The following is a 13,508-nucleotide window of genomic DNA, read 5'->3' as shown; positions in this document are numbered from 1 at the left end:
AATGGTCTGACAACTATGCCAATGATTTTCAAAGCATCCACAGGGAGGGCAGGACTGATTAGGGTATGGCAGGAGACTTTGTGTCAACTTGGTGAAATCTTAAGAAAGAAAAAATCCACAACAACACAGCCACTTGTTCAAATTTCATTTCAATAAAAAGCCTTGACAAGAGGAAACATTCAGACAGGCAGCCAGTGCGTCTTTCCAGAGTGTCTTCTCACTCACTCCAGGCGCTTTTGGTCAGTAGTCAAATTCACTTCAAATCTAGTACAACGAGGAGAAAAGAAAAAAAAAAAAAAAAACCCATCCGATTCCCCCCCAAAAAAGTCAAAGGATGGACACAAAATAATAGACAGGGATAAATTACAGTACCGTAATATTTGTGCAAGACAACTTGGTAAAAGCGAAGGCTTGTAGTGTGCTCAGGCGCCGTCTGCTGGCCGACTACCGCTACCGACCGCATCGAGTGAGAAGAATAGGCCGTGAAGGAAGAAAATGAACATTTCCAATTCCCATTGTCACTGAATCATGGACCTTTGTGGGAAAGCCAGCGCCCCACCCACAGCCGGCCCAAAAATACAAAATCAAAAAATAAAAAGGACAACTCTATAGACAAGGAAGATGCTTTACGACCACCACCATTTTGTCATTTACACGTAGTCCACCTCGGAGAAAAAGGCGGAGGAGGACGACGAACCGGTTAGCGAAGGCGCCATATTGTCCGTGCTTCGGTCCGAGCGGCCGCGATTGGGCGTGGACGGGTCGCTGGGCGTGGAGCAGTCGGAGGGCGGGCCCGAACCCGGGCTGCCGTTGTCGCCCTCCTGGTTGGACTGGAGCCAGAACGCAGAGTTGTTGCGAGGACTTTTGCCCCGGAGTTCCAGTTCTAGTTCAAGGTCCAGGTGCTGGTGGATCTCCTCGGGGAGACGGAGGTACTCGTCCTCCAGGTTCCCGTCCAGCTTGGCCTGCAGCTGAGAGAACAAAGAGGGAGGAGGGTTGGCTGGCTGGGTGGCTTATTTTGGAGCGGGGAAGGGGGGGGGGCGTGTGACCCCAGTGGGGGGCGGGGGTCCCAGTCCCAAAGCCCTTGGGCCCCCTTGGGCCCCCTTGGGCTCACCGTCGGCAGCTCCTCGTCCATGTGCTGGAGAAGTTCTCTTTGCCGGAGCTTCAGCTTGTCCAACCTTCTGCTCTGAGCCTCCTCCAGCTGCACACAAAGGCAAAGAGGTCGTCAAGCCTCCTCCATCCCGGCCGGCCGGGTCCGCCAGATCCGGACGGGGGACCACCGTACGTACCCCGCGTATGAGGTTGACGGACTCTTGAATGTGTTTCTTGTTGATGTCATTCAGCTCTCTGCGGATGGATCAGTTTTCGGCGTTCTGGCCAATGCGCGTGGCGGTGGCGGCGGCGACTTACGTCTCGGCGGCGACTTACGTCTCGGCGGCGACTTACGTCTCGGCGGCGACTTACGTCTCGGCGGCGACTTACGTCTCGGCTTTTTCTTTCTCCCGACTCTTGGCTTCGCTGATGCTGTTCTGCCGCTTCCGGTCCAGGATTTTTTTAAGGTCTTTGATCTCCCTGTGGACTCCGGGAGAGCAACACGTCAAGGCCCATAGAAGGCGGAGCCCGTGCCAGCCGCCGGCCGGCCAGGCTTTCTTACCTATCGCAAATCTCCCCCAGTTTCTTCAGCTGAGTCGCTTGGCACTCGTGCGCCGTTTCCTTCAACTTCTTGAAGGACTGAGGTTGGGGGGGGGGGGGTGGGGGGTGATAAATGTCCGGTTTGAGGTTAAGCGGCACGGCTCCTCCCCCTTTGGGCTTCCGTCTCACCTCCCGCAGGTGCGCCTGCTGCCTCTCCCTCTCCAGCCAGTGGAGCTGCTGCCGGAGCGTCAGCAACTCCTTCATCTGCCATTCCCGGAGCTGCAGGCTCTTCTTCTCGTGCTCCCGATCCAGGGCGCTCAGTTCTCGCCGCACCGGGCCTTGGGGTTCGCTGAGGGCGCCAGACCACACGTCGGAAACGGGGGCGTACCCCGTGGGCCACACCGCCACGGACGGACGGACGGGCGGTCACTTACTTCTTCTTGACGCTGCGTTTGAGGTTCTTCTCAATCTGGCTGCGCCGCCTCTGCGCGTCGCCCTCCATCTTGCTGCTCCGAGTCTTCTGCTCCTTGCTCAGGTCCCAAACCTTGAGACGCGAGCACGGTGGTGGGATTTCCCCCCCCCAAAAAGCTCCTGGGTGTCCGTACCTTCTTCAGATGCTTCTTTCGCAACTCCTTGAGATCTTTACTCTGCTTCTTGATCAGCTTCAAGTAGCTTTTCTGTTGCCTCAGCTCCTCCACGCTCTGCACCCGCACCTCTGGAAAAAGTGGGTCCCACCCGGGTGTCAGCCACGGCCCGGACCTCCACGGAGCGGAGCCGGCCGGGCGCCTTACCCGTCAGGACCACGGCGATCAGGTCTTCCTTTTGGCTTTGCGCTGCGCCCCAACGCACAAAGGGACACGTGAAACGGAGGACGGGGGGGGGGGGGACGGGGACGGAGCGCGCCCAAGGACGCCGGCGTTACCCGGCTGCAGGACGTCGGGGCAATCCTCGGCTCCACGGGGAGGCGGGCGGGGCGGGGCCAAATCCCCCGGGGTCACCTCGCACTCTCTCTCGGTCTCGCCGTGGCGGGGCCGGTCGGGTAGACACTGGGCGGAGCCAAACCGGGCGGAGGTGAGACGGCGTGCGGGTAAAAAGCAGGCGGATTCCGCGGAGGGCCAAGGCAGACCTGTTTTTTCTCATCCAGGAGCAGCACGGCCAGTTGCGTCTCCCTTTTTTCCATGTCCAGCTGGCTGACGTGCTTGATGGGATTGGTCAGGGCGTGGGCGTAATCTGTAAAAAGGGGGACGGTGAAAGCGCCTCCTCCCCGTCTGGAGCCACGAGGACGCTCACTTTGGTGTTGGTCGGGGATGTAGTCCTGAGCCTCGGTGTAGACCAGGAGGGAGGGCAGAAGGAGCGGCTGGTTCAATTCGTTCTTCAGGTTGATGTAGTGGTAACCTTGGGCAAGTAGGGCACGGTCAAATCCAGTCGGGCCGCTAAACGCTGCTCCCACTTACCCGGCCTTATGGCGGAGACGGGCAGGATGCGATGTCCGATGAACTTGCCGTTGTCTTCAAACACGGCCATTCTCAGCGAGGCCAGCGTGGGGAGGACCACCTTGGGAGGAGAGTCACAAACATTCTCTTCTAGCTCTCTTCTACAGGCTCCAGCCAGAAGAGGAAGCGCCAGCCCCGTCACCTTATTAAAGACAAACGTTTCGTCGTCCCAGACGGGATCCAGGGAGTTCCCGTTGGAGGTCTTGGTCCTGTATTTGCGCCTGGTATCCTCCGGAAGTCCAAAGATGTCCACTTCCACGTACACCCCCACCTTCTTGTCGCTGAGGAACTGGCCCGAGATCACCTGTCGGCGAAAAACGGAAAAGCCGGCGCTGGTGGAAGGCCTGGAAGGTAAGGGGGGGTGTTTCCCCCCCTTTCCACCCGGCCCGAGTCCCCTACCTTGACTTTGACCGTGTTGGCGACGATTCCGTCCACTGTTTCCTCGGTGAAAGGGTCGAAATGCTTGTCGGTCCTGCGCATGAACTCGGGCTTGAGCAGGTAGCCGCTGTGTCCGTTGTACTCGAAGACGCCCATGTTGAGCTGCATGGGCAGATCTGAAGGCCGAGCCATTAAGGAGGCGCTTTGGCGGCCTTGGACCCGGCCGGCTTTGGCGCTCACCCAGGGTCTGGAAGTTGAGCGCCACCATCTGGCAGCCCACGTTCCAGAAGAGCTGCGGGAGGTAGTTGGAGCTGTCCACCCTGGTTCCCTTGGGATAGATGCGGCTTATCTGGTTCTTGTTGTACCTGGAGCGGCGCCGTTAAGTTCTGGAACGCTTTCCGTGGACCAAAAAATATGCTGCAACTTTTCCCTAATGGTGGGTGGGCCACACCGTTCCCCGCCAAAGTTACTAGTTCTGGCGACAAGGATACTCCACAAACTCGGTGGGGGAGCTCTTCAGGGTGTCCAAGCCTTTGGTTTCCACAAAGGAGGACATTTCAAAGAATTTCCTCCTCTCTGGAGAGAAAAAGAAAGCAAAAAAAAAAAAAAACAAAAAAAAAAAAAAAAAAAGATGCTTCAATGGTGCAACTCCATCCGGCAGAGAGTCTTTTTCCACCTACTGGTGGCCTGCTCAAAGCTCTTGAATTTGACAGGTTCGATGTAGTTGACAAGTGTGGACATCTCCTCCGTGGCGTTGACCTCGCTGCTCGCCGTGCCCTGAGGAGAAGGTCAAAGGCGTCAAGATCCCGGCCGGCGCCCGACCAGAGCGACTGGGCGGTACCTCGTCCGATTGGGGATTTTTGGGCTCGGCGGCGGGTTCGTCCTCGTCCTCCTCCTCGCTTTCCCTCTCGCCCCCTGCGGACGGAACAGAGAGCACCACGTGACGCAACACTCGAGCCGGCCGGCGACGCCCCGGGTGGTCTCTCTACCGATGGACTTGCGAGGATCCGAGTCTCGGAGCATCCTCTCGGCCAGCTTCTCCTCGGCGCCGGACAGGATGGGTCCTCTGTCGCCGTCCACCGGGGGGCACTCTAGGCGCAGAGACGGCCCAATCAAGCCCCCTCCCCAAGGTCTTTCCCGGACCGTGTTCGTACCGGCTGGGGGCCAAGGCTGTTCCTCCCGTAAGCCCCCTCCCCAAGGTCTTTCCCGGACCGTGTTCGTACCGGCTGGGGGCCAAGGCTGTTCCTCCCGTAAGCCCCCTCCCCAAGGTCTTTCCCGGACCGTGTTCGTACCGGCTGGGGGCCAAGGCTGTTCCTCCCGTAAGCCCCCTCCCCAAGGTCTTTCCCGGACCGTGTTCGTACCGGCTGGGGGCCAAGGCTGTTCCTCCTGTCTCCGTATACTTCCGCCGCTGGAGGGGCGGTGGTGCTGGTGCTTCTTCTTGTTTTTGATCAGAATCTTGCCCTGCATCTCTTGCGGCGAGGGGAGCGGCTGACCCGGGACCAGCTGGGAGCGGACACAAGACCACGCCCTCCTCAGAAACATGTCCAAATACATTCATTGGGTGCCATTTAGGTGGTCTCACCGGATACTTTTCCAGCGGCTCGATGAGCAAGGCGTCTCCGAATATGCTGCGACAATATTCGGCCATCTTGGCTTGCTGCCTGGCCCTGGATCCCAAGACGAGGAGGTTGACACCCGATCGGCCGGCCGGTCCCCACCTTTAGGGGCGAGCCACACTCACGAGTCCACGTGATTTTCGAAGGACAGGATCAGCGGGTACGGGGAGGTCTTGAAGGCGCTCTCGGCGATGGCCTCGATGACCTCCTGCGAGTGCCGGCCACGCCGTCGATACGCGTCGTCTCGGGGTCGGTCGGGGTGGCCGACGGTCGCTCACCTTGAAGGGGATTTCGGTGGTCATGGTGTAACCGTGGGTGATGTGAGGCTCCTCGTCCTGGTTCCGCCCCTTCCAGCAGTCCAGTTCGATACAGCGGCAGCCCGTCAGCAGCACCTGCCTGTACATCTCCACCGAGGATAGGCCGGTCAGCTGACCCACTGCGGACGGAGCGCCAATGTGAGCCGGTGCCCCGCGGGGCGGCGTGGTGCCCCGCGGGGCGGCGTGGTGCCCCACGGGGCGGCGTGGTGCCCCACGGGGCGGCGTGGTGCCCCACGGGGCGGCGTGGTGCCCCACGGGGCGGCGTGGTGCCCCGGCGCCCACCCCCCTCGTGCACCCTACCCGTGAGATAGGTGTTGTGTGAGGAATTGATAAAGTAGTGCGACAGCGGTTGAGTCATGTCGTCGATGACGTCCAGCCTCTCCGGAGGGACCACGCTGTTCTCCTCGCCTCCCAGGTAGGCCGCGAAAGCCTGCAAGCTAATCTGGTCTGCCGGGCGGGCCAGACGGGGTGAGCGGCCCGGACGGCGGTCCGAGTGCGGCCGGCCGGCCGGCGGTGGCGGCGGCGGCTCGCCTCTCTCCAGCTGGCTGATGTTGGTCTCGTACTTCTCCATGATCTGTCGCACTTGCTCCCTCTTGAGCGGCGGGTACAGCACCTCGTTGAGACGGGAGTCCCTCTGCCGGCGGTTGAGGAAGTCCGTCAGCTGGTCCAGAGAGTTGAAAGGCTTCCCCTTGGATCCGCTGAAAGCGAAGGGGCGATGATGGCGAGCCACACGGCGATGGACGAGAGCCCGGCAGCAAACCGCCACGGCCGGCGCCTCACTTGCCTGTCCACGAAAATGCTCTGGATCTCCGAGCGTAGGCAAAGACCGTTGAGAAACTTCTGAAAGGCTTCCCACGTGAAATCGTCCGGCTTTAGTCCGTCCGACTGCAGAGAGGGCTCCTCTGTTTTGGACTCTAGAAGGACCTACTTGATGGTCTGGTGGCGTCTTTACCTTGTTGTTGACCAGACCGCACTGCTCCAGGGCGGTGTCCACTCGTCTCTTGTCTGAAAACATCTTGTGGAAACTGCAAGAAGGCACAAAGGGCGCTTTAAAAGCGGGAGGTCCCTCCAGGCCGCGGATCTCTCGGCTCGGCCGCTCACTTCTTGACCAGGATCTTTCCTTCCTGGTTGACCTGCAGCTTCAGCTTGACGTACCTGGAAAGAGCGCAAAGTTACGGGGGTGGGGGGACTTTCCCGGCCGGCCACACCCCCGGAAGGCTCTTACGCTTTGAAGAGGAAGGTGTTGCGCGACACGTTCTGGGAGAGAATGTTGGTGGCCAAAGTGAACAGCTCCTCGGTCCAAACCTGGGGAGGAGGATGACAAGTTGCAAAAACAGGGACGGACTGACCGAGGGTATTAGGCCCGGCCGGAACTTGTCTACCTTGGCCGTGTCTTCCTGCATGGCCTGGAAATTGAAGAAGGAGATGTTGACCAGGTCGTGGCCGTGGACCACGGTCACCAGCTTGCCCTCCACGTGCTCGCCTTTCCCGAATCCCAGCAAATCTCGTAGCTTGGGGTCCTGAGGAGTACAGTCCGGTTTTGGCCGGCCGACGCCATTCCATACAGGGCAAACTCCAGGAAGGACCGTTAGCGTCGAGGTTACGGAGTGGTTCTTTTGCCTTTCAAACATTTCTATGAATGGAGCTGAATGGAGCGTTTGTCCAAGCCGCCATAGCCTACGGCCTGTTTTTTTTTTTTGTAAGCTTGGCTTGTGCTCTAGGAGTGATTTTCACGTCGGGTAACCCATTAACGCTTGTCTGACTTCCCGCGCCATCTGCGGCGTGGCCCATTAGCGCTTTGGCCATCTTTAGCGACGCCCACACCCGTTGGAGCGCCACACATTTGGCTGGAGTGGCGGCAACGTCACCCCCAGATAAAGCTACCTTGGGTTGCTTGGCGTATTTTCCCGTCCTGGTGTCCCTGATGGCACTGATGTCCAGAATCTCCACCTCCTGGAAAGAAAAAGCAGAGATGTCTGGTTTTGTTTTTTTTAGGGAGACGACTGTGCAGCCCGTTCTGTCTGAAAGCACGTCCTCCCATTGGCCTGTACACCAACATTTGCGAATAAATCGCTTCTGTGTCTGTAGGACGCGCAAGCAAGCAAGCAATCAGATTGTTCAAGAAAAGCCCCCCCGCCCGTCACTCCCACAGGCTGCGGTCTCATTCCGCACATCGCCATGGCGACTTTGCGCGCGTTTTGACAGTTAACGAGCGGGCTGCGACTTGTGAAACATCCTGACGCGTTGAGCAAGAGCGGCGCCGGCTCAAATGAAACGCCCCCCTCAACTAGGGGGAAAGGGGGTCGGCGTACGGATGGGGAGGGGGGGGGGGGGGGGTTGCGCTCCCCGACCGGGTTGGCCATTTCTGCCGGGACATTCCTGACATTTTCCGGCCTGGCGCTCAGAGGGGAGAAAGTCCGTTTGATCCAAGCGTTGCACTCATTTGGCACGGCAAAGTTTTCCCGGCATGCCTAGGCATGTCATACGTAAAGAATGAGCGTCTTCTTCAAGGAAATGTCAAGCTAAAAACACACATCAGACTCTGTAGGACTCTGTTTTGTTGCTAATCAAAAGGTCAAACTATATTTAGCCAAGGTATAGTTAAGAGTTGCTGCCCTTGGCCTTCACCCCCATTTATTATAACGTTTGGGATCAACTCATTCCGTCTGGAATAATAAAGGCCAAAAAAAAATAACAAAAAAAAAAAAAAAAACAATCCAGTGAGTACCACTCCTTTCCTGTGCTGCGCCTTTTATTAAAGACGCCGTCGGTCGGCTTGAAATGTCGCGTGTCAGAAATGGAGACCAGACTTTCATATAATAAGCGTGCGTCCCTTAATTGGGTCTCGGAGTGTTTTATTTTGTTTTGTTCTGCCTTTTGTAATAGCGGAAGCTGCGTTTCTGCTCTCCGGAATGGCGGCCAGATAAAAGCACGAGTGGCCTATCGGAAGACGGGAGGAAGCGCTCACGTTATCAAATGACACACTCCGCTTCCCCAACAAGGTTGGGACTTCCTTCCGTCCACGCGCAAAGTCCCTCCGTCCCCCTCTGGAAGTTCTCCACCACTTCCGTACATTTTGTAGCTAAAGTAGGACGACGGGGAATGAAGAAATACCACCTAGAAACAGCAAAACATCCATGTCAGCGGGGGGGCTAGGAAGGGGTTAAACATTATTGGTGTGCGGTCAACGAGCGACGGCGTCTGTTCCCTTTTTGCGGTGGAACTGCTTTTAGCGTAGAGCCGCTCGTAATAATCCATTGAGGAAAGCAGGCAATTTAACCCACTTAAAAACGCTCATTTGTCTAGGAAGACTGAATTGGAGGACGGAACGGGTCAATGGCTCCCCGGGGATAGGGGGAGGGGGGTCTTCCTCGGGTACCGCCGACGGCTCCGTGGCACTTTGCGGGAGCGCGACATCCTGCCCACTTTCCCACGCCGGCAAATGGTCGGGAGCGCCGTTTAGGGGCGCTTGACCTCCGGTAAATCGGCCCGACTGTCGCCGCGTGTAAATATTTGGAATAAGATCGACATTTTTGGGGAGGCTAAATAGCAGCAGAGAAATATTCCGTACTGGCTGGCACCTTTGCAGATTGGCGTGCCATCCCGCTGACGCCCTCACCTCTATCTGGAAATAAATCTTTTTCCAGCAGTGTCACGGCGACGCCCGGGGCTACCGGCGGCCTACAATCGCAAAAACACGCCAACGCGTTCGTAGAATGGAGAAGCGGAGGAAGAAGAAAGGAAAAATACAAATAAAAAGCATCGGCCACATTCGCCGCCGACCATACGCCAGAGAGTTAACGACTCCCCGTTAGCCAACGGCGTGCGCTAATGGACTCCAAAAAAGACAAAGTGTCACTCACCATGTTGGCACCGCCCGTCCAGTAGAGGAAGAAACCATCCGGGTCCACTTTCAGGGTCACCAGGGTGGGTGACGCGCCGTTGGGCTCCTGCGAGGGCACAACAAGGACAAACGCAAACGTCATTTGGCGTCATTTCCGTGGTTCCAAGCGCCTGGCTTTGGCACGGCGTGTTGGCGGATGGCGGAACGCACCCGGCGAACACGCCCGGCGAACACGCCCGGCGAACACGCCCGGCCAACACGCCCGGCCAACACGCCCGCACATGCCTGTGCTAATTACGGCCATTTGGTTTGGCAAAATGATCGGTCGCCGTGGAGTTCATGTAGAAATGTTAGCACGGTGTTTGGCGTGCTAGCCAGGTCGTTAAAGTAATTTTTACGGTAAAGTGAGTGGAAGGTCAACATAAAAACCAAAAGGACTGTTCATTGTTCAACTGCTAGTGTAGTACTCCTGAATTCGGCAATTTATTTGCCTTTAAAACACAAGGGGAAATAACCAGACAGGTCATTTGTTGTTATCTTCAAGCCAACTTTTACTGAAAATTAATCATCAATTCACACAAAAACGTAATATACAATAACACCCATATATATATATATACATATAAATGTATTAACAACCCGTTATAAGCCAAAACAATGTACTTGTTGCATAAACGGTCATAACTTGTGACTTATGTAACTTGTATTACCTTTTGTTTTCCAACTTAGCAAAGTCCTCAGCTAGTTAGCAGGGCAAACAAAGGAATCTCATTAGCATAGTTTAGCTCCATTTGCTACTACCGCCATACACACATACACATCACCAAGCTAACGCTAATGGCGGCCGAGGGTACGTTGCTAATGCTATTACATGTACTCTAACCGAGCCTCGTGAAATCTCAATAGCATAGCTTCTTTTGCTACACCGTCGTATACTGCACACTCATGCTAACGCTATGATGGCGGCCGAAGGTAGCTTGCTAAAGGCTATCCACCCGAGACTCGCACATTCACGCACACACATAAAAAGTAAACAAACATTACTAAACATTATGTTCTTTTTCACATGCTAACTATTGTCTCTAGCAAACCCCACACTCAATCGGTCTCTACAACAAAACAAAATACTTTTAAAACACAGGGGGAAATAATCAGAGAGGTCAGTAGTTGTTACCTTCAAGCCATCTTTAACTGAAAGGCCTGAAAATCATCCCGCGTTTCAACACTATGAGCCCAGACATCAAAAATCGATTACCCATCCATACCCTTGCTATTTGGCTGGAGGCATCAATAATCGAAGAATGATAAACACCCAATCCAAAACTATTTTCACTATTATCACACGTGCACTCATTTATAACTTAACTCACGTTACCCTGTCACACTAGCAAGGTGTTAACATCTGGCCCAGCTCCATTTTGAAAAGTCTGTCATCTTGTCGGCGGCGCAGCGCGGCGCTCTAATTTTGGCCCCAGCCCTTTCCTGTCAGCGCAGATAAGAATAAAAAGAGAAAAAGATGGAACCCAAAGTTCCCTGCCAGCAGACGGCAACCAAAACCATGCGGACACATTTGATCCGACGCGAAGGGCCAGATGACAACGGAGCGCCGCCCCCGCCGGAACGCCGTCCGCGGGCTCATGTGACGGCCAACAACGTGTGGCTTGTTGCTTTTTGAGCGAGGCGGGCGGAGGCGCCGTTTCCTGGCTCTCTCTTTTGACTGGGGCCTAGCTACAACGTCAGCCTGAGCGCTAAAGCCACTTGACGCTGTTATTATTTTCCAGGACCTATCATTGCGCCCACTCCCTAATTAGCACGGCGTGACGAGAAGGCGTCCACGTCAACGGCCCGGGTGTTTTTCTCCGGGCTCGGCGCTACTAAACGACGCCATGGATCGTTTGTGGGGGCCGGCTTTCAAATGGGAAAGGTCGGCGGTCAAAGGTCAGCTGTCCCCCCGCCCCCTTCTGACCCCGATTTGGACAAAATACCCAATCTGCTAATGCTTAGCCTCGACGTGGAGACATTTGACAAGTGGTCGCGGTTGACCTTTGGCAGCGTGCCGCGCCGTGTTTCTCACCCTCCCGTCACCTTGTCGGCGGAGTTTGTCGACATGGCGTCAAAAGTCACTGGCTCGTATTGGAACGCCGCTAAAATATGCCGTGATGCTAATGGGAGATTTAGCTCGCGCCCAATTTCAATCTTTCACGGTGCGGAATTTGCCGGGAATGATTTGAAGTGTGTCACGGCCTGGGAAGGTCGGCATTTGAAATGACGCTAACCGGTTTGAGCACACCAGAAAGTGGGTGTGGTCTGCAAAGCCAAAAGAAATCATAATAAACAATATGACGTGAGGACCATCGTGCCGAAAGGCACTCGGTGGCTGCTGGACAAGGACAACCCCGTCCAAAGTCCCCGTGACGACGAACTTTGGCCGTCGCCATGGCAACCCCTTCCCACTTTTGCTTGCCCACCGCTTTATTTAAACATGGGCAGCCCAGCTTTGCCTGCTCGCCAACGCCGGACGTCGGAGGGCGTCGCGGCTAAAAATAAAGGCAATTTCACCCGCCGCCTTTTGGTAACGACAAGACGGGAGGGACGTGGGCGCCTCCGGCCTGCCCGGCCGGCCGGCCGCGGCCTCCCGGTTAATCATTGACCCCCGAGGCGCATTAGGGCCTCGTACCCGCGTGGCTAAAGGACATTAGCCACAACCCATAATATTCCAAAAGAGAATGACTTTACAAATGGCCAACGATCGTTAACCATCGAAGCGACTCCGAGGCTAATTCCACATTCTTTTCCTAGTATTTGGAGGGCGAATGGCCAGCATTGAGAAGCCGAGGCACGCAACGTGGGCCAACGACTCCTTCCTGGGTCAGCGACGACGAGGGCGAGGACGAAGAACGGGAGCGGGCTGACATTGGGAGTGTTGAGCTGCCCTACATTGGAGCGCGCTTTTTTTTTTCCCTCAGTGAAAAGTAAAAGCAGCCAATGGGAGCGGAGGGTGTGCGGGGGTGAAAATCAAAAGGAGCCCGAGGAGAACCGGCTTGACGACAATGAAACAGAAACATTGGAGCGAGCGGCAGGCGGGCCAACGCGTATACCGAGGCACGGCAGGGCAACTTTCGGGGACTCCATTCAAGATTCTCTCTCGCACACACACACACACACACACACACACACACACACACACACACACACACACACACACACACACACACACACACACACACACACACACACACACAAACATGCACACCTGCGGGAGGAGGGGCAAAGTTGTGTCAAGCCAAAACACGCTTAGGAGACGTCAAAAGTTACCTCATCCCATTTGATGAACTTGCCCCCCTTCTTGAGCGCCTCGTGAACGCACACGGGTTTCAGTTGCAGCGCATGGACTCCCGGCTTGGCCCCGGCCATGACGAAGGTGGACAAGGGTGACGATGAGGGACTGTGCCCGGCCGGGAGGACTAGCAAATCTCCTCGACGTTGACTGACTGACTGACTGACTGACTAGATGACTGGATGACTGGCTGGCTTCCTCCGCCTTTGACCCAGTGACTTCTCTCTTCCGGGGAGCGCGCTCTCGGAGGCGGAGGCGGAGACGCGCCTGCTGCCAACTCTTTCGCTCACTTCCTTTTCTTCCAGGCGCGAGTCAGAGACACTCGGAGACACTTTGGACGGGCCACATGACGAGCGCGTTAGTCGATCGGGGGCGACGTGCTGCTCCAGAGTCGCAGTCCTCGCTGACTCGCTCGGGGGGTGCGCGTCCACGCCTGGCGCCGGCAGAGGCGGAGGCGCGCACGCGAGGAGCAAAAAAAATTGATGGCAGGGCAGTCCAGTCCGGGCCAAGCCAAGGGGGGTGCTTGAGACGCTCTCCTTTATTCGCCCAGGATCCTTTAATCGGGCGCTTGAGCCCTTTCTTTCCGTCGTCCCATCTGCTCGAACCCTTCACTCCCTCCCCAACTTTCTCAGCTGCTTCCCTCCCTCTGTCTATCCTCCTCCTCTTGCTCTTCCTCCTCCTCTTCCTCCTCCTCCTCCTCCTCCTCCTCCTCCTCCTCCTCCTCTCTGCATGTTTTCAGTGGCGCTGAAGAAAAAAAATAGACTCAAAAGAAGGGCAACGTCAGACTCCAGTGGAGGAGTTTGAAGTAAAAACAAGAGTTTCTTCTTTCTTCTCTTCACATCCTCCATGTAGCTTCTCAAGTATCCCCGGGCTTATATTTTAGATTCAAGTTAG

General features: G+C 56.2%; 1 protein-coding gene across 3 annotated transcripts; it reads right to left on the bottom strand.

The window, feature by feature from the left end:
• Positions 1-130: 130 nt before the first annotated feature.
• plcb3 (phospholipase C, beta 3 (phosphatidylinositol-specific)) lies at positions 131-13,237 on the bottom strand. 3 transcript variants are annotated; one of them, XM_077742254.1, is made up of 34 exons: positions 12,593-13,236; positions 9,297-9,383; positions 7,318-7,386; positions 6,816-6,953; positions 6,659-6,738; positions 6,535-6,588; positions 6,386-6,458; positions 6,218-6,318; positions 5,965-6,131; positions 5,734-5,880; positions 5,395-5,552; positions 5,242-5,324; positions 5,083-5,167; positions 4,862-5,003; positions 4,490-4,591; positions 4,342-4,415; positions 4,181-4,277; positions 3,992-4,076; positions 3,741-3,865; positions 3,522-3,676; positions 3,265-3,426; positions 3,084-3,183; positions 2,920-3,024; positions 2,756-2,859; positions 2,552-2,675; positions 2,421-2,462; positions 2,235-2,344; positions 2,064-2,173; positions 1,819-1,978; positions 1,652-1,728; positions 1,480-1,569; positions 1,287-1,344; positions 1,112-1,198; positions 131-968 (listed from the first exon to the last, which is right to left on the bottom strand). In XM_077742254.1, the coding sequence occupies exons 1-34, from the start codon at positions 12,689-12,691 to the stop codon at positions 651-653; spliced, it is 3,768 nt and encodes a 1,255-aa protein (XP_077598380.1). In that variant the 5' UTR covers positions 12,692-13,236; the 3' UTR covers positions 131-650. The 3 variants fall into 3 exon arrangements, with proteins under 3 accessions (XP_077598380.1, XP_077598381.1, XP_077598382.1); XM_077742255.1 differs by lacking the exon at positions 12,593-13,236 and adding an exon at positions 10,452-10,495; XM_077742256.1 differs by lacking the exons at positions 131-968; positions 1,112-1,198 and having other exon boundaries at positions 1,289-1,344; positions 1,462-1,569; positions 12,593-13,237.
• Between the last annotated feature and the right edge of the window lie 271 nt (positions 13,238-13,508).

Source organism: Stigmatopora nigra, chromosome 20 (genome assembly GCF_051989575.1).
Source record: "Stigmatopora nigra isolate UIUO_SnigA chromosome 20, RoL_Snig_1.1, whole genome shotgun sequence".
Classification (NCBI taxonomy): Eukaryota; Metazoa; Chordata; class Actinopteri; order Syngnathiformes; family Syngnathidae; genus Stigmatopora; species Stigmatopora nigra.
The sequence above is the reverse complement of the archived record's forward strand: the minus strand, read 5'-3'. Positions and strand labels throughout refer to the sequence as shown.